This window comes from Stenella coeruleoalba, assembly GCF_951394435.1.
Source record: "Stenella coeruleoalba genome assembly, chromosome: 5".
NCBI classification, from domain to species: Eukaryota; Metazoa; Chordata; class Mammalia; order Artiodactyla; family Delphinidae; genus Stenella; species Stenella coeruleoalba.
Window position 1 is genome coordinate 77,959,053 of NC_137150.1, and position 25,491 is coordinate 77,984,543.

At 37.1% G+C, this 25,491-nt stretch overlaps 1 protein-coding gene across 2 annotated transcripts in view; it reads right to left on the reverse strand.

Annotated features, from left to right (window-relative positions):
- STXBP5L (syntaxin binding protein 5L) overlaps positions 1 to 25,491 on the reverse strand; it is a 369,562-nt gene that overhangs the window by 152,137 nt on the left and 191,934 nt on the right. For both annotated transcript variants that reach the window (XM_079922719.1, XM_079922720.1), the window contains 3 exons: positions 24,450 to 24,522; positions 21,152 to 21,299; positions 20,169 to 20,236 (listed from right to left, as the gene is read on the reverse strand). In XM_079922719.1, the coding sequence (XP_079778845.1) occupies positions 20,169 to 20,236; positions 21,152 to 21,299; positions 24,450 to 24,522 (289 nt within the window). The remainder of the gene's footprint in view (positions 1 to 20,168; positions 20,237 to 21,151; positions 21,300 to 24,449; positions 24,523 to 25,491) is intronic.

A 25,491-nucleotide genomic window follows, 5' to 3' on the forward strand; every position in this document is an offset into this window, starting at 1 on the left:
TGATTCGTTGTGTATTCAGGTATTCCACAGATGCAGGGTATATCAAGTTGATTGTGGAGCTTTAATCCGCTGCTTCTGAGGCTGCTGGGAGAGATTTCCCTTTCTCTTCTTTGTTCTGACAGTTCCCAGGGGCTCAGCTTTGGATTTGGCCCCGCCTGTGAGTGTAGATCGCCGGAGGGCGTCTGTTCTTTGCTCAGACAGGACGAGGTTAAAGGAGCCGCTGATTCGGAGGCTCTGGCTCACCCAGGCCGGGGGGTAGGGAGGGTCACGGAGTGCGGGGCGGGCCTGCAGCGGCAGAGGCCGGCGTGACGTTGCAGCCTGAGGCGCGCCGTGCGCTCTCCCGGGGAGCCGTCCCTGGATCCCGGGACCCTGGCAGTGGCGGGCTGCACAGGCTCCCCGGAAGGGCGCGTGGCTAGTGACCTGTGTTCGCACACAGGCCTCCTGGCGGCGACAGCAGCGGCCTTAGCGTCCCATGTCCGTCTCTGGGCTCCGCACTCTTAGCCGCGGCTCGCGCCCGTCCCTGGAGCTCTCTCAAGCAGCGTTCTTAATCCCCTCTCCTCGTGCACCAGGAAACAAAGAGGGACGTAAAAATCTCTTGCCTCTTCGGCAGGTCCAGACCCCTCCCCGGACTCTCTCCCGGCCAGCCGCGGCGCACCAACGCCCTGCAGGCTGTGTTCACGCCGCCAACCTCAGTCCTCTCCCGGCGCTCCGACAAAAGCCGGAGCCTCAGCTCCCAGTCCCGCCCGCCCCGGCGGGCGAGCAGACAAGCCTCTCGGCTGGTGAGTGCCGGTCGGCCCGATCCTCTGCGCTGGAGTCTGTCCGCTTTGCCCTCCGCACCCCTGTTGCTGTGCTCTCCTCCGCGGCTCCCAAGCTCCCCCACTCCGCCTCCCGAATCTCCACCCGCGAAGGGGCTTCCTAGTGTGTGGACACTTTTCCTCCTTCACAGCTCTCTCCCGCTGGTGCAGGACCCGTCCCTATCCTTTTGTCTCTGTTTAGTTTTTTCTTTTGCCCTAACCAGGTACGTGGGGGGTTCCTTGCCTTTTGGGAGGTCTGAGGTCTTCTGCCAGCGTTCAGTAGGTGTTCTGTAGGAGTTGTTCCACGCGTAGATGTATTTCTGGTGTATCTGTCGAGAGGAAGGTGATCTCCGCGTCTTACTCTTCTGCCATCTTCCCGGAAGTCCTAATTTTTGTTCTTAACAGTATTATTTTCCTTTTTACTTTTGGGGGAATAATTTTTTATCCTTTTTAACTTCTTAAGATAGATAATTAGATCATTAAATTTTTAGTCTTCTTATTAACATGCATGGGTATAAATTTATGTTAACTTATATAAACATATAACATGGGTATAAGCTTACCTCTAAACATAAATTTAGATTTATCCACATGTTATATTTTAGTTTCACTATCTTTCTGTTTGTGATATATTAAAATTTTACATTGTGATTTGCTTATTAACCAGTAAGCTAGTTGGGAATAGACTGCTTAATTTTGAAAACTTGTGAATGTTCTTTATATATTTTTGTCATTCGTTCCTAGTTTAATTCCCCTGTGGTCAGAGAACATGTTATATATGATTACAATCCTGTGACATTTATTGGCACTTTTATTATGGTCCTGCATATGGTCAATTTTGGCCTGTGTCTCATGTGCACTTGAAAAGAATGTACATTCTTGAACTGTAGAGTGTAATGTTTTAAATATGTCAGTTAAGTCAGACTTATTAATCATGCTGTTCAAAACTTTCTTTATTGTTATGGATTTTTCCTTTAATTTTAAAATCAGTTGCAGAGAGAGGTTTGTTATATTTTCTTCCACTTATTGCAGAATTGTCTATCTCTTTGTGTATTTTGGGGCCCTGAACTCAAAATTCTTATGGATTCATCCTTTTATTATTTTAAAATAGTCTCTTTTACATTTGATAATGCTTCTTGCTTTAAAGTTTACTGTGGTAGGCAGAATTCTAAAATATTCCCCAGGATTCCTGCCTTCTGGATAATCCTGTATATTCTCTGGGACTGTGGATATAATAGAGAATATATCACTCCCATGACAGTTATATTATGTTGACTTTAAGAAAAGGATACTATTTGGGTGAACCTATCACATGAAACCTATAAATATAGATCTAGAGGTCAAAGATGAAAGAATTTTGAAATTTGAAGCATGAGAAGTACTAGATGCATTGTTACTGGCTTGAAGTAAGAAGGGGCCACGTGGCAAGAAATGCAGGCAGACTTAGGTAGCTAACATGCTCTCCCCCCATGACACCTAGCAAGGAAATTGGGAGCTCAGTCCCACAACCACAAGGAACTAAATTTTTCTAATAAAAACAATGAGTTTGGAAGCAGATTTTCCCTCAGAACCTCCAGATGACAACTCAGCCTTGTTGACCCCTTGATTTCAGTCTTATGGTACACTGAGCAAATATCTCAATCATACAGTGCCAGATGTCTGACCTATAGAGCTGTGAGTTAATAAATGAGTTTTCAGCTGTTAAGTTTGTGGTGATTTGTTATGCAGCAATGGAAAACTACTGGTATAAGTAGATATAAGTAGAGATGTACCAAAATTTTAAATTGTTCATGTTACAATTTTTCATGTATTTACTTTCAAATTTTTAGCATACATATACTTAATGTGTCTCATAAGTGATTTAGAATTTTTTTTATTTAGACTGACAGTCTTTGCTTATGACTGCAGAATACAGTCAAATTATATTTAGTGTAATTACTGATACACTGGAATTTAAATCTGCCAACCTCACAATTATATTCTATTTGTCTAACCAATTCTGTCTTCTTTCTCTCTCTTTTCTGTCCATTTAAGGATTAATCACATTTTAAAATATTACTCTATTTTATTAGTTTTTGAGTATTATATTCTTGCACTATTATTTTAGTGGCTAACACAGATATTACAAAACTGACCCTTAAATTGTTGATCCTTCAGTTGTTAATTTGACACCTACCCAGACAAAGCAAGAATGTTAAATATTTTATCTCTATTTTCCTTTCTCCCACCTTTTGTGCTAGCATTATGATATATTTTCATTCTACATCACATTATTAAAAATTATTGACATTTTAATACTTATACCAAAACATAATATTATTGCTATTTATTTAGATTTATTCTTGCATTTACCTTTTTCTGTTGTTATTATTTAATTTCTGCATTTCTATTATTCTATCTGGTATTGTTTTCCTTCTATTTAAAGTATTCACTTTAATTCTCTCAACATTTGTTTGAAAAAAAATTTGCCTTTATAGTTGAAGAATATTTTTGCTAAGTATGAAATTCTATATTAGCATTTTTCCCAGTAGTATAGAGATTTTATACCAATATCTTCTCTTTTCACCATTTCTGTTAAAATATCAACTCTCAATCTTATTACTGTTTGTTTTATTGTAAAGTGTCCACCTTGGCCGCTTTCGAGAATTTTTTCATTACCCTTTGTTTTCATCAGTTTTACTACAATCTGTGTAGATGGTTTTCCTTTTATTTACTCTGCTTTTAGTTTTTAGCACATTTTGAATTTGTGTTCGCAATGGAAAAAATCTGAGCCATTATCATTCAATAATTTATTCTGCTTTATTCTCTCTCTCTTTTGTTTGTGTCTCCAGTTATATATATGTTCAAACTTCTTCACCAAGTATCGTATATCTCTTATGGTTTTCTTTTTTCTCTGTGATTCCATCTAGATATTTTCTACTCACTATCTTCCAGATTACGAATCCTTTTTTCAGCTGTCACTACATGCTGTTAAGCCAATTTATTTAGTTCTTATTTTCAGTTATGGTAACTTTTAGTTACATATTGATTTTTTTTATTGTGGTAAAAAGCACATAACATAAAGTTTACTATGTTAACCATTTTAAAGTGTATAATACAATAGTATTAACGATATGCACATTGTTGTGCAGCAAATCTCTAGAATTTTTTCATCTAGAAAAATTGAACTCCACATCCATTGAACAACAACTCCCTTTTACCCTCTCTCCTGAGAACCACCATCCTTTCTGTCTTCTGTCTTTATGAATTTGTCTATTCTAAGTACCTGATATAAGTGGAATCATGCAGTATTTGTCTTTTTGAGACTGGCTTATTTCACTTAGCATAATTTCTTTCTGGTTCATCCATGTAATAGAAAGATTTCCTTCTTTTCTAAGGCTAAACTAAATAGTATTCCATTGTATACAATGCATTTAAGAAACCCATTCATTTTTTGATGGACATTTATGTTGCTTCCACCTCTTGGATACTGTGAATAAATGCTGCAATAAACATGTGCAATAAACATGGAACACCTTTGACATCCTGTTTTCAATTCTTTTGAATACGTGCTTAGAAATGGGATTGCTGGATTATATGGTAATTCTAATTTTAATTTTTTGAGGAAACTCCATATCGTTTTCCATAGCAGCTACCTCAGTTTACATTTCAACCAACAGTGAACAAAGGTTTCAATTTCTCCACATCTTCACCAACACTTATTTTCGTGTTGGTGCTGCATAGTGCTATCTTAACAGTTGTAAAGTGATATCTCATTGTGGATTTGACTTGCATTTCCCTGATGAGTAGTGATGTTGAACATCTTTTCATACGCTTATAAGCCAATTGTGTATCTCTGGAGAAATACCTAATTCGAGTCCTTTGCCCATTTTAATTGAATTGTATGTTTTTCTTGTTGAGTTACAGGAGTTCTTTATATAGTTTGGATATTAACCCCTTATCAGATATACGGTTTGAAAATAACTTCTCTGACTCTGTAGGATGTCTTTTCACTCTGTTGATTGTTCCCTTTTTTTCACAGAAGGTTTTAAGTTGATGTAGTCCCATTTGTCTATTTTTGCTTTTGTTGCCTGTGTTTTTGGTGTCACAACTAAGAAATAATTGCCAAATCCAGTGTCATGAAATATTTCCCATTTTCTTTTGGGTGTTCTTTAGTTTCAGGTCTTAGATTTAGGGGTTTTTGTTTTCAGTTGATTTTGTGTATGGTATATGGTAAAGGTCCAATTTCATTCTTTCACATGTGCAAATAATGTTTTACCAACATCATTTGTTGAAGAGGCTATCCTATCCCCTTTGTATAGCCTTGGTATCTTTATCAAAGATTTGACCATATAGGTGATGGTTTATTTATAAGTTCTTTATTCTGTTTCAGTGGTCAATATCTCTGTCTTTATGTGAGTACCATACTGTTCTGATTACTTTGTAATATTTTTGATTAGCTTTGTATCTTTTTTTGAAATCAGGAAGTGTAAGGACTCCAGCTTTATGTTGAATCAAGTTGTGTGAGTGGGTATCCTTCCTTTGTTTCTGATCTTAGAGGGAAAACTTGTAGTTATTCACCATTGAGTATGATGTTAGCTATGTGCTTTTCACACATGACCTTTATTATGTTGTGGTAATTTCCTTCTATTACTAGACTGTTGAATGTTTTTATCATTAAAGAGTGTTGAATTTTGTCAAATGCTTTTTCTGCTTCATCTGAGATGTTCATGTGGTTTTTGTCCTTCATTTTGTTGGTGTGGTATATCACACTGATTGCTTTTCATGTTGAACCATCCTTGCATCCTGAGGATATATCCCACTTGTTTATGATCATTTTAATGTGTAGTTGAATTTGTTTTGCTCGTATTTTGTTAAGGATTTTTGCAATAATAGTCACTGGGGATATTGCTCTGTAGTTTTCTTTTCTGGTAGTATCTTTGTCTGATTTTGACATCATGTAATGCTGGTCTCATACAATGAGTTTGGAAGTGTTCCCTTTTCAATTTTTTGAGGAGTTTAAAAAGAACTACTGTTAATTCTTTAAATGTTAGGTAGAATTCTCCAGTTAAGCCCTCTACTTCTGGGCTTTTCTTTGTTGGGAGATTTTTTTATTACTGATTCAATGTTCTTACTGATTATAAGTCTGTCAGATTTTTAAATTTCTTCATTATTCAGTCTTGGTCGGTTGTATGTTTCCAGAAATTTATCCATTTCTTTTAAGTTATCCATTTTGTTGGCATATAATACTTCAGAGTAGTCTCTTATGAACCTTTTTTATTTCTGTGGCATCAGTTGTAATGTCTCCTTTTTCATTTCTGATATTTGTTGAGTCTTTTCTTTTTTTCTTAGTCTAGCTAAGAGTTTGTCAATTTTGTTGATCTTTAAAAATCTCAGTTTTTAATATTTTCTATTGTTTTTCTACCCTCTATTTTGTTTTTATTTCTGTTCTAATCTTTGTTATTTCCTTCCTTCTGCTAAATTTGGGTTTAGTTTTTTCTAATCCCTTGAGGTGTACAGTTAAATTGTTGATTTTAGATCTTTTTTTAATGTTGGCATTTACTACTATAAACTTCTTAGAGGTTTACTTGTAAACCTCTTAGTTGTGCTTTTGTTGCATCCCATAAGTTTGATATGTTGTCTTCTTTATCATTTCTCTCAAGACATTTTCCAACTTCCTTGTGATTTCTTTAACCCATTGGTTGTTCAAGAGGGTATTGCCTAATTTCCACATATTTTGTGGATTTTCCAGTCTTCCTTTTGCTATTCATTTCTAATTTCATTTCATTGTGGTTATAAAAAAAATACTTGTTATGATTTCAATCTTCTTAAAAATATTAAGACTTGTTTTATGGCCTAACATGTGATCTATCCTGGAGATTGTTTCACGTGTACTTGAGGAGAATGTATATTCTGCTGTTGTTGGGTAGAGTGTGCTGTACATGGCTATGAGGTCCAATTGTTCTATACTGTTTTTCAAGTCTTCTGTTCCTTATTGAACTTCTGTCTGGGTGCTCTCTATCCATTATTGAAAGTGGGGTATTGAAAACTACTATTTTTGCACTATTTCCTATTTCTCCCTTCAATTCTGTCAGTGTTTGCTTTATATATTTGGGCAATATGTTGTTAGGTGAATATACATTTATAATTTTTATTTCTTTCTGGTGAATTGACTATTTTATCATCATATATTATCCTCCTGTGTCTTTTTGACAGTTTTTGGCATAAAGTCTATTTTGTCTGATAAAAGCATGCTCACCCCGATGCCTTTTTTTGTTAGCATTTGCATGCAGTATCTTTACCCATCCTTTCATTTCAGGCTATGTACACCCTTATATCTAAAGTGAGTCTCCTGTAGACAGCATACAGTTGGATCTTGTTTCTTTTTCCATTCTTCTACTCTGTGTCTTTTGATTTGGGAGTTTAATTCATTTATCTTTAAAGAAATGATAGTATAGGACTTACCACTGCCATTTAAAAGTTGTTTTATGCTTATATTGTATTTATTTTGCCCCTTGTTTCCTTTCTTGCTGCCCTCCTTTTGTTTCATTGATTTTTTATAGTGACATGTTTTGATTTGTTTCTCACTTTCTTTTGTTCAATTTCTTTGCAGTTACCTTGTGTATTATGTAAAACATCTTGTAGTTATACTGATCTATTTTAAAGTGACAATTTAACTTCAATTGCATACAAAAACCCTACTCCTTAAGTGGGCTACACTGACCTGCCCATTCCAATACCATGTAGAGCAGACACTGATGTCTTCCCAAAGGCAAAGGGACTAAAAACTGGAAGCAACTCTCACCAATGTACCCAGCAGCCCTTGGGCTTAAACCTGGTCTAAACTTAGAATCACCTGGAGTTAAAACAACATGGATGCTCCCACCCAGATCAATAGACAGACTCTGTGGGGAGGGCACATGTGATGTAATTTCTAAATACTCATCATGTAATACTAGTGGGAAACTGCATGGCAACCACATAGCAAACATTTCTTCTGATTCTTTAAAGTGCATACAAATTTGGAGGGAATCAGGGCCCCACTGTAAGTTATGATTCTCCTGTGGGGCTCATGAAATGGCACCTTTAACAAGTTTTCTTATTGGTGCAGATATTATTCCCTCAGGCCCGTATTCAGTAGCACTGAGCTAGAGATATCACGCATAGCACACCTGAGACCACTGAGTAGTTTTTCCAGGGCCTGTTTCCTAGTGGCTGAGCTCCTCCTGGAATAGGTGTGGCCTTGTTGTTGCCTAGGGTAGATGCTGCTGGGTTAGTGGAAATCACATGGTGTATTTAACGTTTAGGGTTGTGTGAGGGGTCACCCTTAGAAATCTACCCCAAAATACCCTTAGTCCTCAGGGCCTTTAGCCCCCTCTCCTCTCAGGGCCCACTTGACCCACAGGAATCCCCGGGGGCAAGGCATGACCACCTGTCCTCAGGTGAGCTGAGCCTCCATTCCCCATAAGATCCAGAGCATGAAGTTGTTTACATCACAGATCTGTTTGAAAATAAACCAAAGGTTTCAGTGGAGGGTGGATTAATATTTTGTGTTGGGAATGGACAGAAGCCTTTGAAGACGATGCCATGAATGCATATTTGAGGATTAACAACGGAAGATGTGATCTACGTTAAGTAATACAGCACGTTATAACTGAAAAAAACACTACTCCTTTCTCTCTCCCCTCACTTTAATGTTAATGATGCTGTAAATTATCAATACATCTCTTTATATTTTGTAACCATTAACACACCTTTATAGTTATAGTTTCTTTTTGTTTTTTTTTTTTACATCTTTATTGGACTATAATTGCTTTACAATGGTGTGCTAGTTTCTGCTTTATAACAAAGTGATCAGTTATACATATACATATATTCCCATATCTCTTCCCTCTTGTGTCTCCCTCCCGCCCACCCTCCAGGCAGTCACAAAGCACTGAACTGATCTCCCTATGCTATGCCGCTGCTTCCCACTGGCTATCTATTTTACGTTTGGTAGTGCATATATGTCCATTCCACTCTCTCGCTTTGTCACAGCTTACCCCTCCCCCTCCCCATATCCTTAAGTCCATTCTCTAGTAGGTCTGTGTCTTTATTCCTGTCTTACCCCTAGGTTCTTCATGACATTTTTTTTTCTTAAATTCCATATATATGTGTTAGCATACGGTATTTGTCTTTCTCTTTCTGAATTACTTCACTCTGTATGACAGACTCTGGGTCCATCCACCTCATTACAAACAGCTCAATTTCGTTTCTTTTTATGGCTGAGTAATATTCCATTGTATATATGTGCTACATCCTCTTTATCCGTTCATCCGATGATGGACACTTAGGTTGTTTCCATCTCCTGGCTATTGTAAATAGAGCTGCAATGAACATTTTGGTACATGACTCTTTTTGAATTATGGTTTTCTCAAGGTATATGCCCAGGAGTGGGATTGCTGGGTCATATGGTAGTTCTATTTTTAGTTTTTTAAGGAACCTCCATACTATTCTCCATAGTGGCTGTACCAATTCACATTCCCACCAGCACTGCAAGAGTGTTCCCTTTTCTCCACACCCTCTCCAGCATTTATTGTTTCTAGATGTTTTGATGATGGCCATTCTGACTGGTATGAGATGATATCTCATCGTAGTTTTGATTTGCATTTCTCTAACGATTAATGATGTTGAGCATTCTTTCATCTGTTTCTTGGCAGTCTGTATATCTTCTTTGGAGGAATGTCTATTTAGGTCTTCGGCCCATTTTTGGATTGGGTTGTTCGTTCTTTTGTTATTGAGCTGCATGAGCTGCTTGTAAATTTTGGAGATTAATCCTTTGTCAGTTGCTTCATTTGCAAATATTTTCTCCCATTCTGAGGGTTGTCTTTTGGTCTTGTTTATGGTTTCCTTTGCTGTGCAAAAGCTTTGAAGTTTCATTAGGTCCCGTTTGTTTATTTTTCTTTTTATTTCTATTTCTCTGGGAGGTGGGTCAAAAAGGATCTTGTTGTGATTTATGTCATAGAGTGTTCTGCCTATGTTTTCTTCTAAGAGTTTGATAGTTTCTGGCCTAACATTTAGGTTGTTAATCCATTTTGAGCTTATTTTTGTGTATGGTGTTAGGAAGTGACCTAATCTCATACCTCTACATGTACCTGTCCAGTTTTTCCAGCACTACTTATTGTAGAGACTGTACTTTCTCCACTGTACATTCCTGCCTCCGTTATTAACGATAAGGTGACCATACGTGTGTGGTTTTATCTCTGGGCTTTCTATCCTGTTCCATTGATCTATCTTTCTGTTTTTGTGCCAGTACCATACTGTCTTGATTACTGTAGCTTTGTAGTATAATCTTAAGTCACGGAGCCTGATTCCTCCAGCTCCGTTTTTCGTTCTCAAGATTGCTTTGGCTATTCGGGGTCTTTTGTGTTTCCATACAAATTGTGAAATTTTTTGTTCTAGTTCTGTGAAAAATGCCAGTGGTAGTTTGATAGGGATTGCATTGAATCTGTAGATTGCTTTGGGTAGTAGAGTCATTTTCACAATGTTGATTCTTCCAATCCAAGAACATGGTATCTCTCTCCATCTATTTGTATCATCTTTAATTTCTTTCATCAGTGTCTTATAATTTTCTGCATACAGGTCTTTTGTCTCCTTAGGTAGGTTTATTCCTAGATATTTTATTCTTTTTGTTGCAGTGGTAAATGGGAGTGTTTTCTTCATTTCACTTTCAGATTTTTCATCATTTATGTATAGGAATGCCAGAGATTTCTGTGCATTAATTTTGTATCCTGTTACTTTACCAAATTCATTGATTAGCTCTAGTAGCTTTCTAATAGCATCTTTAGGAGTCTCTATGTATAGTATCATGTCATCTGCAAACAGTGACAGCTTTACTTCTTTTCTGATTTGGATTCCTTTTATTTCCTTTTCTTCTCTGATTGCTGTGGCTAAAACTTCCAAAACTACGTTGAATAAGAGTGTTGAGAGTGGACACCCTTGTCTTGTTCCTGATCTTAGTGGAAATGGTTTCAGTTTTTCACCATTGAAGACGATGTTGGCTGTGGGTTACTCATATATGGCTTTATTATGTTGAGGAAAAATCACTCTATGCCTACTTTCTGCAGGGTTTTTATCATAAATAGGTGTTTTTTTTTTTGTCAAAAGCTTTCTCTGCATCTATTGAGATGATCATATGTTTTTTTCTCCTTCAATTTGTTAATATGGTGCATCACGTTGATTGATTTGCATATACTGAAGAATCTTTGCATTCCTGAAATAAACCCCACTTGATCATGGTGTATGATCCTTTTAATGTGCTTTTGGATTCTGTTTGCTAGCATTTTGTTGAGGATTTTTGCATCTATGTTCATCAGTGATATTGGCCTGTAGTTTTCTTTCTTTGTGACATCCTTGTCTGGTTTTGGTATCAGAGTGATGGTGGCCTCGTAGAATGAGTGTGGGAGTGTTCCTCCCTCTGCTACATTTTGGAGGAGTTTGAGAAGGATAGGTGTTAGCTCTTCTTTAAATGTTTGATAGAATTCGCCTGTGAAGCCATCTGGTCCTGGGCTTTTGTTTGTTGGAAGATTTTTAATCACAGTTTCAATTTCCGTGTTTGTGATTGGCCTGTTCATATTTTCTATTTCTTCCTGATTCAGTCTTGGCAGGATGTGCATTTCTAAGAATGTGTCCATTTCTTCCAGGTTGTCCATTTTACTGGCAAAGAGTTGCTTGTTGTGATCTCTCATGATCCTTTGTATTTCTGCAGTGTCAGTTGTTCCTTCTCCTTTTTAATTCTATTGATTTGAGTCTTCCCCCTTTTTTTCTTGATGAGTCTGGCTAACGGTTTATCAATTTTGTTTATCTTCTCAAAGAACCAGCTTTTAGTTTTATTGACCTTTGCTATCGTTTCCTTCATTTCTTTTTCATTTATTTCTGATCTGATCTTTATGATTTCCTTCCTTCTGCTAATTTTGGGTTTTGTTTGTTCTTCTTTCTCTAATTGCTTTAGGTGCAAGGTTAGGTTGTTTATTTGAGATGTTTCCTGTTTCTTAAGGTAGGACTGTATAGCTATAAACTACCCTCTTAGAACTGCTTTTGCTGCATCCCATAGGTTTTGAGTCATCGTGTCTCCAGTGTCATTTGTTTCTAGGTATTTTTTGATTTCCTCTTTGATTTCATCAGTGATCACTTCGTTATTAAGTAGTGTGTTGTTTAGCCTCCATGTGTTTGTATTTTTTACAGATCTTTTCCTGTACTTGATATCTAGTCTCATAGCATTGTGGTCAGAAAAAATACTTGATACAATTTCAATTTTCTTAAATTTACCAAGGCTTCATTTGTGACGCAAGATATGATCTATCCTGGAGAATGTTCCATGAGCACTTGAGAAAAATGTGTATTCTGTTGTTTTTGGATCAAATGTCCTCTAAATATCCATTAAGTCCATCTTGTTTAATGTATCATTTAAAGCTTGTGTTTCCTTATTTATTTTCATTTTGGATGATCTGTCCATTGGTGAAAGTGGGGTGTTAAAGTCCCCTACTATGAATGTGTTACTGTCGATTTCTCCTTTTATGGCTGTTAGTATTTGCCTTATGTATTGAGGTGCTCCTATATTGGGTGCATAAATATTTACAATTGTTATATCTTCTTCTTGGATTGATCATTATGTAGTGTCCTTCTTTGTCTCTTCTAATAGTTTTTATTTTAAAGTCTATTTTGTCTGATATGAGAATTGCTACTCCAGCTTTCTTTTGGTTTCCATTTGCATGGAATATCTTTTTCCATCCCCTCACTTTGAGTCTGTATGTGTCTCTAGGTCTGAAGTGGGTCTCTTGTAGACAGCATATAAATGGGTCTTGTTTTTGTATCCATTCAGCCCGTCTGTGTCTTTTTTTTTTTTTTGCAGTAGCGGAGCACAGGCTCCGGATGCGCAGGTTCAGCGGCCATGGCTCACGAGCCCAGCCGCTCCACGCCACGTGGGATTTTCCCGGACCAGGCAACGAACCCGTGTTCCCTGCATAGGCAGGGGGACTCTCAACTACTGAGATACCAGGGAAGCCCCAGTCTGTGTCTTTTGGTGAGAGCATTTAATCCATTTACATTTAAGGTAATTATCGATATGTATGTTCCTATTCCCATTTTCTTAACTGTTTTGGGTTTATTATTGTAGGTCTTTTCCTTCTCTTGTGTTTCTTGCCTAGTGAAGGTCCTTTAGCATTTGTTGTAAAGCTGGTTTGGTGGGGCTGAACTCTATCGGCTTTTGCTTGTCTGTAAAGGTTTTAATTTCTCCATCAAATCTGAATGGGATCCTTGCTGGGTAGAGTAATCTTGGTTGTAGGTTTTTCTCCTTCATCACTTTAAATATGTCCTGCCAGTCCCTTCTGGCTTGCAGAGTTTCTGCTGAAAGATCAGCTCTTAACCTTATGGGGATTCTGTTGTGTGTTATTTGTTGTTTTTCCCTTGCTGCTTTTAATATGTTTTCTTTGTATTTAATTTTTGACAGTTTGATTAATATGTGTCTTGGCATGTTTCTCCTTGGATTTATCCTGTATGGGACTCTCTGTGCTTCCTGGACTTGATTAACTATTTCTTTTCCCATATTAGGGAAGTTTTCAACTATAATCTCTTCAAATATTTTCTCAGTCCCTTTCTTTTTCTCTTCTTCTGGAACCCCTATAATTCAAATGTTGGTGCATTTAATGTTGTCCCAGAGGTCTCTGAGACTGTCCTCAGTTCTTTTCATTCTTTTTTCTTTATTCTGCTCTGCAGTAGTTATTTCCACTATTTTATCTTCCAGGTCACTTATCCGTTCTTCTGCCTCAGGTATTCTGCTATTGATCCCATCTAGAGTATTTTTAATTTCATTTATTGTGTTGTTCATCATTGCTTGTTTCATCTTTAGTTCTTCTAGGTCCTCATTAAATGTTTCTTGCATTTTCTCTATTCTATATCCAAGATTTTGGGTCCTCTTTACTATCATTATTCTGAATTCTTTTTCAGGTAGACTGCCTATTTCCTCTTCATTTGTTAGGTCTGGTGGGTTTTTAGTCTGCTCCTTCATCTGCTGTGTTTTTCTGTCTTCTCATTTTGCTTATCTTACTGTATTTGGGGTCTCCTTTTTGCAGGCTGCAGGTTCGTAATTCCCGTTGTTTTTGGTGTCTTTCCCCAGTGCCTAAAGTTGTTTCAGTGGGTTGTGTAGGCTTCCTGGTGGAGGAGACTATTGCCTGTGTTCTGGTGGATGAGGCTGGATCTTGTCTTTCTGGTGGGCAGATCCACGTCTGGTGGTGTGTTTTGGGGTGTCTGTGGACTTATTATGATTTTAGGCAGCCTCTCTGCTAATGGGTGGGGTTGTGTTCCTGTCTTGCTAGTTGTTTGGCATAGGGTGTCCAGCACTGTAGCTTGCTGGTCATTGAGTGAAGCTGGGTGCTGGTGTTGAGATGGAGATCTCTGGGAGATTTTCACCATTTGATATTATGTGGAGCTAGGAGGTCTCTTGTGGACCAGTGTCTTGAAGTTGGCTCTCCCACCTCAAAGGCACAGCACTGACTCCTGGCTGCAGCACCAAGAGCCTTTCATCCACATGGCTCAGAATAAAAGCGTGAAAAAGTAGAAAGAGAGAAAGAAGGAAGGAAAGAAAGAAAGAAAGAAAGAAAGAAAGAAAGAAAGAAAGAAAGAAAGAAAGAAAGGAAGGAAGGAAGGAAGGAAGGAAGAGAAAGGAGGGAGGGAGGGAGGGAAGGAAGGAAGGAGGGAAGGAAGGAAGGAAGGAGGGAAGGAAGGAAGGAAGAAAAGAAAGAGGAAAGAGGATAAAATAAAGTAAGATAAAATAAACTGAAGTTATTAAAATAAAAATTAAGAAAAACAATTTTTTTTAAGAAAAAAAAACAAGAAGAAACAAAAAAAACGGATAGAACCGTAGGATAAATGGTGACAGCTAAGCTATACAGACAAAATCTCACACAGAAACATACACACTCACAAAAAGAGGAAAAGGAGGAAAAAAGAGTCAATCTTGCTCTCAAACTCCACCTCCTCAATTTGGGATGATTCGTTGTCTATTCATGTATTCCACAGATGCAGGGTATATCAAGTTGATTGTGGAGCTTTAATCTGCTGCATCTGAGGCTGCTGGGAGAGATTTCCCTTTCTCTTCTTTGCTTGCACAGTTCCCATGGCTCAGCTTTGGATTTGGCCCTGCCTCTGCGTGTAGGTTGCCGGAGGGTGTCTGTTCTTCGCTCAGACAGGACGGGGTTAAAGGAGCAGCTGCTTCGGGGACTCTGGCTCACTCAGGACGGTGCACGGGAGGGGTGCGGATGCGGGGCGAGCCTGCGGTGGCAGAGGCCGGTGGGACGTTGCACCAGCCTGAGGCGCGCTGTGCATTCTCCCGGGGAAATTGTCCCTGGATCCCGGGACCCTGGCAGTGGCGGGCTGCACAGGCTCCCTGGAAGGGAGGTGTGGATAGTAACCTGTGCGAGCACACAGGCTTCTTGGTGGCGGCAGCAGCAGCCTTAGCGTCTCATGCCCGTCTCTGGGGTCCGCGCTGTTAGCTGCGGCTCACGCCCGTCTCTGGAGCTCCTTTAAGCAGCGCTCTTTATCCCCTCTCCTCGAGCACCAGGAAACAAAGAGGGAAGAAAAAGTCTCTTGCCTCTTCGGCAGGTCCAGACTTTTCCCCGGACTCCCTCCCGGCTAGCCGTGGTGCACTAACCCCTTCTGGCTGTGTTCACTCTGCCAACCCCAGCCCTCTCCCTGCGCTCCAACTGAAGCCCAAGCCTCAGCTCCCAGCCCCGCCCGCCCCTGCAGGTGAGCAGACAAGCCTCTCGGCCTGGTGAGTGAGTGCTGGTCGGCACTGATCCTCTGTGCGGGAATCTCTCCGCTTTGCCCTCCGCACCCCTGTTGCTGTGCTCTCCTCTGCGGCTCCGAAGCTTTCCCTCCTATAGTTATAGTTTTTAAAAATGCTTTTATCTTTTAAATTCTATACCTGAATTTAAAGTGATTCATGCACCACCACTACAGTGTTACAGGATACTGTTTTTGTCTGTGTATTTACTTTTACCAGAGAGCTTTATATTTTCATATGCTTTCATTTTGTTGTCTAGTGTTCATCCATTTCAACTCAAAGGACTCCCTTTATCAATTCTTGTGAGGCAGGTATAGTGGTAATAAATGGTTTCAGTTTGTTTTTTTTGTTTTTTGTTTTTGCAGTACACGGCCTATCACTGTCATGGCCTCTCCCATTGCGGAGCACAGGCTCCGGACACGCAGGCTCAGCGGCCATGGCTCACGGGCCCAGCCGCTCCGTGGCACGTGGGATATTCCTGGACCGGGGCACGAACCCGTGTCCCCTGCATTGGCAGGCGGACTCTCAACCACTGCGCCACCAGGGAAGCCCTGGTTTCAATTTTTGTTTATCTTGGAAGGTCTTTATTTCTCCTTTTTTTTTTGAAGTACAGTTTTCCAGATATAGTGTCCCATGGCTGGCTTTTCTTTTTTCTTTATGCCCTTTAAATATATCATCCTTCTCCCTTCTAGCCTGTAACATTTCTGCTGAGAAATGCAATGATAATCTCATGACATTTTTCATACAGATAATGAGTAGCTTTTCTGTTGCTGCTTTTAAGATTGTTTCTTTGTCTTTGACAATTCAATTATAATGTGTCTCAGTGTGGACCTCTTTGGGTTCATCCTCATTAGAATATTCTGATACATATCCAATGAATATGGAAGTCCATTTACCTCCTCAGATTTGAGAAGTTTTTAGCCAAGATTTCTTCAAATTGGTTCTCTGTCCCATTCTCTCTCTAGTCCTCTGGGACTTCCATAATGCTATACTGGTATGTTTGATGGTTTCCCATAAGTCCTTTAGGCATTCACCACTTTTCTTCATTCTTTTTCCTTTTGTTCCTCTGACTCAGTGATTTCTTATTACCTATCTTCAAGTTTGCTGGTTCTTTCTTCTGATTAAATCTGCTGTTAATCCCTTCTAGTAAAATTTTCAATTCAGTTATTGTATTCTTCTCTTTAAGAGTTTCTTTCTGGTTCTTTTTAAAAGTTTCTACCTCTTTGTTGATATTTTCATTTCATTCATACATCATTTTCCTGATTTCATTTAGTTGTCTACCTGTGTTCTCTTTTCATGCATTGAGCTTCTTTAAGACAGTTATTTTCAACTGCTTGTCAGGTAATTCACAGATACCAAATTGTTTAGGGTCAGTTTCTAGATAATTATCTTGTTCCTTTGATTGGGTTGTGTTTGTCTGTTTCTTCCTGCACCTTGTTATTTTTTACTGTGAATTTAGCATTTGGAAAACAGCCACCTGTTATGGACGGCTTTATACAGGGGAAGACCTTCTCCAAGCTCAAGATCCTTGGGGTCTCTCAAACCTTCAATGGGGATGCATCTTCTCTGGGACTGTATGTGTGATTTCCCAATTAGAGAGGTTTGCTGGTTTCTTTTTCAGGAGCTTGCATCTCTTGCTCCTTCTATTATCTGTCTTAGTTCTGCAAGTTTCTTAGCACTTCAATAAGCCACTGAGCTCTCTTTTGTTCTCTGCAGCCCCCAGGCATCCAGGTTCCATCAGTACTCTGACTCAGGGGAGATAAAAACTAGTCTCTTTGGAAGTCCCCTGAAAAGCAGGAACATTGGATGTACAGTCTACTCCACTACTTCCCTCTCATGAGAGAAGATTCCTCCTGAACAAGAGCTGTGCCAATTTGGGGAAGAAGCTGATATAGTTGAAATAAAATGGCTGTTTTTACCCATTTCAGTGTGGCTACTCTTGGCTTTGAGCTTCCCTGGGGTACTATGATTTCCTAATTGGTTTCTAGAGTTTTCATAAAGGTTTTTGGACCATATATTGTTGCATCAGTGTGTCTGTGGGAGAACGAGGTCTGGGGCTACTTATTTTGACATCTTGCTGATGTCACTCTCCATTGATTCTTTTTTTTTTTTTTGCGGTACGCGGGCCTCTCACTGTCGTGGCCTCTCCCATTGCAGAGCACAGGCTCCAGACGCGCGGGCTCAGCGGCCATCGCTCACGTGCCCAGCCGCTCCGTGGCATGTGGGATCCTCCCAGAACGGGGCATGAACCCGTGTCCCCTGCATCGGCAGGCGGACTCTCAACCATTGCGCCACCAGGGAAGCCCTCCATTGATTCTTTTATAAAGTATTTTTCTGTCCTTCTTCTCTAAACCTGATTATACTGTGGTATTTGAAGTGAGTGTATTGTTAATAGCATAGCGTTGGTTTATGTTTTTTAATCCACTCCGCTAATCAATGCATTTGAATTGATGTATTTAGACCATTTACATTTAAGCCTTAACACTTCCATGATTAATTAAGTCCGTCTTTTTTTTTTCTTTTCTATTTTTCCCTCTTTTATTGTCACTGTTTTTTTCCCCCTGCTTTCCTGTAGGTTAGTTATTTTAGTACATCCATTTTTATGTGTCAATAATGTTTTTCAGTGTATCTCTTAGCCCAGATCTTTTTACAGCGTTGCTTTAGGTACTGCATTGTAATATTCATTTAACTTGTCACAGTCTACTGGTGTTATCATACTACCATTTCAAGGGAAGTATAAAAACCTTACCTTTCTTTATACCAGTTTACCCTCACCCATTTATAATTACCTTAAATATTTCCTCTATACATATGTAGAACCACATCAAACAATGTAACCATAATATTTTCTTCAACCATCAAATATAATTTTAGCAACTCAAGAGAAAGAAAGCCTATTGTATTAACCCATATTTTTGCTTACTGTGTTCTTCCTTCCTTCCTCATATTCCAAGGTTCCTTCTTTTATCATTTGCTTTCTGTTTACAGAATTTCCTTTAGCCATTCTTTCAGAGTAGTCTGATGTTGACATACTCTTAGTTTCCCTCATTTTAGAATGTATTAATTTCTAATTAATTCCTGGAAAATATTTTTGCTGGGTATATTATTCTAGGTTGCCAGTTCTTTTCTTTCAGCACTTGAAAAAGATTCAGGTTTCCTCTGGCCTCCATGGTTTCTAATGGAAATATGCCATCATTCAAATTGGTTTTGCCCTGTCGGTGAGGTGTGATTTCTCTTTTGCTGTTTTCATATTTTTTTCCTTGGTTTTTAGTATTCAAAAGTTTGACTATGATGTGTCTTATTGTGAATTTCTTGTGGTTCGCTCACCTTCTGCAATCTCTAGGTTCATGTCTTTTGCCAAATTTGGGAAGTTTTCAACCATTATTTCCTTATGAACTTTTTAAGCTCTGTTCTTTCCTCCTTCCTCACTGGACTTCCATTGACAAAAAAGGGGAGGGTATATGGCTCCTCATTACTGCTGGGCAGTGCTGGGAATTCTCTCCCCACATTATCTCTGTCACCACAGGTAAAGAGTTTCACTACCATTCAGCAGGGTTAAAAGTCCCAGCACCCTACTCAGCCTTAGCTCAGTGTCAGAAACTGACACCCCCTTCATGGGCAAGTTGAGGCACCTTATTATGGCCTGATGAGGGTGAAAGTCCACGCTCTCCACTCAACCTTTGATGAAGTGGGTAGGGGTGGAGTCATAGTTTTTTTCTGTGTTGGTTAGCTATAATAGAAAGATTATTTTCTAAAAGTTTACTGTCTTTATAGGCTTCTCCTTTCCTCACCTTTTGGCTAGAGAGAGCTAGCTTTCGTTGGGCTTTTTAGGTTTGTGCCTGGAGCTCCAGGTTGCCAGCTTCTTCAGCTCCAATTCTGGGATATATGAGGCAAAAAGAAAAGCCAGGAAACTCACTTCCATGTCATTCCTTGAGTCTTTGGGGACCTATCCAGTCTGACTTCTCTCCATCTTTTCCAGTCATATTATAATAATATCCAGGGGTTTTAATTGTACTTAGTGGGAAGAATAGGGAAAAGTACATCTATTCCATACCTCATAAGCAGAACTCCTTATGATCTTTTAAGTCTTATCTTTATCTGTTGCTATGTTTCCATTTTCATTCCTAATATTAGAGCATGAAATGGGTTGCTATAGGAAGTAACAACATTTCCGGTGCTATAAGTTTTGAAGTATACTTTAAATAGCCACTTGATGGAGATACAGAGCACTGATTCCTGGATTTAGATGGAATCAAGAGATATTGGTAAGGGCCTGTCTAAGGCTAATAATCTATGATTTCTACAGAAATTCTTCTTTGACTAATCTCTCATGATTTTTCTATCTCTGACTTTCTTCTGGTCTTATAATCTATACTTACTTATTTTTGTTATATGTCTATGTTTTCAATGATTTGATTTTATCTTCTATAAAGGTTATAATCTTTGGATAGAAGCTGTGTCTTATATTTTAATTTAAACTGTCAGCATTCCTACAGCACAATTATGGGAAAGTGTGAAAATTCAATGAAATCTTTTTGATGATAAATTGATAAACTCATAAATCACATCCCACTTACCCAGTAATAATAATTTCTGGATATGTCTGTGTGCCAAGGTTCCAAGCTCCTCCACTGATTGGCCACTCCTAAACAGATTATGTGGGAAGAATTTATAAGTTTTATTTTTTAAATTTAAATAACTTAGAAATTTAAAATAAAAATATTTTAAAATAACAGTAAAAGTTTCACTTAAAAATAAATAGCTGTTAAGTAATGAAGAATGAAATGTGTACCTATTTTTTAACTCCTTCATTGAACAAACAATTCCAAATGCAAAATTTCATATCCTTTAAAAATATAGATTTTAACAGATATTACCATTCATATTAAAAATGCAAAGAAGTATCTTTAATCATACAAATGTGGTGTTGCTACATCTTCCATGTAATCTATGTACCTCCAAACTATGGTGGTGCCATTTAACACAAAATACTATGTAAATTGTGCCCCCTGGAGTTGTCCATCTCAACAGTCCTGTTCAAATAACAGAAATCATAATAGGGGGGTCTATTATAATTGTAAGTATTTGAATCCTGTAGTTAAATATAACAAAATGGAATTCTAGAAAGTTATTTAATGAAAGTCTTTGACAATTATGTCTTATTAACCATTGATTGATAAGAAATAACTAGAGAGAGTTGACTCCTGAATTTCTTAAAACGTAATCCTTCACCTAAAATAATCAAAAGTAACATCTTATGATTCAAGCATATGTTAGTTTAAACATATATTTAGTATATAAATATATATGATAGGTAAGTATATCTTAGTAGATAATTGTATACTTTTTATATAAGAAATTTATATTCTCGTAGACTTAAAGCTATGTAGCATTTAGGAAATTTGAATTTCAGAAATTATGTCTTTTATAGGTGCCAGCTTATGACTTGAAAAGAATTTAGTTCAAGTTTTCTTCTACGGAAAGTCAGAAAATAACAGAAAAAAGTATGATCATATGATATGGATATGAATACAAGAAAATTTCTAATTGTTGCTTTTACCTTATTACTGTATCCTTGTTTTTTATGCTTGACTCCTATAGAGTAGAGCACTAGAATCAAATCTGGTGGGCAATCAGCAAAGTATGCTGTGCACGTAACTGGTGATTCATGAATGTCCATGGGATATGGATTTTCAAAGATAGGAAAGCTAATAGATAAAGATAATATATTAGTGTCATTTTGCACTGATATAAAAATGAAATAACTTTTATAAAACAAACCCTAAACTCTTCTAAATATTGATTATATTGAATATATTTCACATAATTGTTTTTTAAGCATCATAAAACAATGATCACCTGAATAAGAATTCTCTTTTAGAAATATATATCTATAAAATGTAATATGAATACTGGTAGAATTTTACTTGAATAAACTCATTTTCTTTCCAGTAATTTCAAAATTGCACAGTGATATCACTTTCTAAAATGGATAGACTAAATTATGTTAAATTGAAAATATGTAGCAAGTTGACTTATCAGTCAGTTATTAAAACATTATCAACTAGGTACTTTATCTACATACAAGTTTATCTATATATTTATATAATACAAGTATTAAAATATCTTAGAAAATTTTACATGCTCTCCAAGGGACATAATACATAGGCAAGTATTTTGGTTTTGTATTTTTATAGGGAGTAACTGAAAGTTGTGTGTGCAATGTAGGTATGTGTGTGATTACACATGTTTAAGATTGTTTCCTATGTAAACTAGAAAACAGGGGAAATGCAGACCTATGGCTGTAGTAAATTTCATATCCTCAAGCCATATATCATTTTTAAAAAGGGTATCAGTAAGAACCAAATTAAGAATTCTTAGAACCACAATATATTGTACACTTCTCATGTACCAGATGTACCAGGTACTGTAGTAGATGGAATGGAGTATTATTCTATGCTGCATCCGTTCTCAGTCTGTGTGATCATGTTACTTCTGATACAGCGTGCTTTTGGGGGGTGGGGAGGACTATTAAAAATAATTTTCCCCATATTATAGGAACTTAATCAGAAACTTAGTTCAAACACCAGAAAGAGTTTGGTGTGTGTGTGTGTGTGTGTGTGTGTGTGTATGTGTGTGTTGACAGCAGTTCTCTTCCCTCCAATCTTAATGGTTTCCCAGATAAGAATAGTAGTATATGCAAAATCACATGGAAAGGAGAAAGTTGTGTTTAATAAATGGCAAGTAGTTTAAACTGAATGGATCAGAGGTTCCCTGTTTCAGAGCAGAAATTATCAATATTTCTGATATTGAAGAATTAGAAGTAAAATAAGTGCATCACCTTAAAGATCAGATCTACAATTTGGGATTTGATAATAGCAAGAGATTACAATGATAGACTCCTGAGAAGGTGAACAATATCATGGAAATGTTTGGGGAAAATAACTTTATTATATTGGCAAAGAGTAGAAAAATGACATTTAAGAAAGAAATAACTAAAAATGTATTACAAAAATTTACATGTGAAAGTGTGAACTGGTTGTTGTAGAAATGTAAACAAAGATGTAAATCCAAGAAGAGGAAAAATTTTTAAGCCCTAATGCTTGCTTTCATGTAGAGGATTAACTGGAAAAGAAGGAAGGAAGGAATAAATTAATTTGAAAAATGAGTACAAAGCTGCAATTTAATTGTTAACATTAAACATGGCTAAAGGTAACTATTTGGAGGGAAAGAGAACATGTTCAGTTTTTCCACATTAAACTTCTTGTAATAGACAACAAAATAGGAATGTCACATAGATTTTAAAACATGGTGCTGAAGAAGGCAAAATATTAGATAAAAACGTGCAAACAAAACGTCAATTCACATATTTATATAAGGTAATGAAAAGCATAAGAATTAGTGTATAAAAATAGTAACTTTTATGTTATATGTACTTTACCACAATAAAAAAGTTTTAAAAAGAATAAATGTATATGCTAAAGAATGTGAGTATTAAAGACAAAGTATAGTGGGCCTTGGAGGATGTTAGACAATTAGACAAGGTATGAGGAACCAACAAATATGGCACAGAAGGAAGAGGTGACTACCAGTGAGATCAGAAAAGTATATTTTAATAAAACCTATATTAGAACTTAGAGAAAGAGGCATAAATCCACACTCGTACACAAAACTTAATCAGGTTTTATGCTGATAAATACAGCAGCTAGGCAGAATTCAGTTATGGTGATATTATGGACCAACCCTATTCCCTTTCAAAATATTGAAATACATGTGATGCAAATTATCACAAAGAAGAACTTTGGCTCTTACATTCACAAACTACACTGAGAGTAAAACTCAGACTGTACTTCATCCAACAAAAATTTATTAAGAACCTACTTCATGTGGAGACAAAACCTGTCCTTCATGAGGCCTACAGTCTAGTAGGGAGACAATCTTTAAAACAATAACAAATGGAAAATTTCATCTGTGTCAAAGCTATGAAGGATAGGAACATGGATCTAAGACAGCCCTTAATAGGATATTTGACCAAATTATACAGATAATGAAAGATTTTCTTTAATGAGAAAACGATATCTGAGTTGAGATTCTTATAGATGTTAGTAAGGAGAAAAAGGAATGGAAGATTATTCCATGCAGAGAAGAGAGAATGTACAAAAGCTCTGCAAATATAACGGGCTAAAAAATGATCAGTGAGTCTAGAACAAAGAATGAGGGAAAATGAGCTTCATGCCTATCATCATTGATAATGAAAATATGTAGCAGGAAGACAGTGTTCATCAGTTTCAAGTCTACTTTTACTGTACATGTAAAGTAGTGGAGAGCACCACTCTAACAGCAATATTTAATATTTGTTTCTACTGCCCACAACATAATGAAAAAGAAAAGAAAGTAAAAGAAGGCATCTATCATCTCTTGCCTCGAGATCCTGATCTTCTGTATCGTCTGCCACAGTAGTTCAATAATACTTTTATCATGTGCCATTTTTCTTTAGTCAATAGAGCAGATGGACAAACAGTACATTATGTAATTTTTGTAACAATTGTTTTTTGCTTAGGGAAATAGCAGAAATGTGATCCATTTTATGTGTTTGGAGTCCCCAAAGGCATCTTTTTAAACATTAGGTGTTGCCTTTAAAATATCTTACAATATTCTCAGTGTCCCCTAAACTCTCCTGGTTTAGTTTTCATTATTGAACCAAATTACATTTTTGTAATTCTAGCAAAACAATATTACACATAAAGAATATTTACCATCTAAAGAATTCTAATGCCAATTATCTATAATGTCCTCCTATATTTTAATTGCAATAAATAGAGTCTAAAATAGTGTTAATCCGTACATGGACAACTTACTTGCTTTGTGTCAGATCAACTACAATGAGATCTTTCTCCAGAAGTACAGCAACGGCATAGGGTTCTTGAAATTCTACAAGTAGAAAAGAAAAATGGAAAAGTTTTCATATTTAACATTTTATAAAATCACCAAACTTGTATTTCCTTTATCTCCTGTATAAATGTTATTTAAATGATTTGAGAAGACCAAAGTATGAGCTAAAATAAGAAGTAACAAAGAGCACTTTTTAAAAATATATGTTGTCCATTGTAAAGCAATTATACTCCAATAAAGATGTTTAAAAAAAGAGAAAAAGAAAAACGTGGGACTCAAAAAATATATATATATGTTGTGTTTCTCAAACAATGTTTAAGACCATTATAGGAAACAAGGAAAAAATGAGAAGTTGCATAGCATAGAGTTAAATATTATCTCAATAATCATGATAGTAGTAGATTATTTGAAGAGAGTGAGTCTGTCACCTCCATCTCACATTTATCTTAGTCTTCCATAACCTTCCATTTCAGATCTGATTTCATGCCTACAGGAGATATACTAAGGAAACAGTTCTGCTTCTCTCAGTTGTGATACATATTCACCTCCCTATGAGAGCAACACTCCTTATACTAAAAAAATTACTTTCAATTCAATGTGATTTAACAGGTACTTAAAGACTTCCTACTATGTGCCCAGGAGTATATATCTCAAAAAATCAGAGTCTGAGGATAGCCTAGGATTTTCAAGTTCTTAAAATTCAACCCTTCCTTTCTCCCTTTCTCCATCCTCCCTTCCTTCCTTCAAGATGTTTCAGAAACTGTCTTAAGAACAAAGGATATATGGGGAATAAGAATGACAAGGTCTTTGTTCTAATAAAGTTTACAATCTAGGGGTACATACAAACAATGAACAAGTAAACAAATAAGATTAATTCAGAAAGTAAAGTGAACTATGAAAAAAATAACAAGGGTAATAGTATAAGAAATGACTTCTGGTTGGTGGGGGAACACTAATTTAGTTATAGTGGTCAAGGAAGACATTGCTTTCCATCTATAATAAAGGACT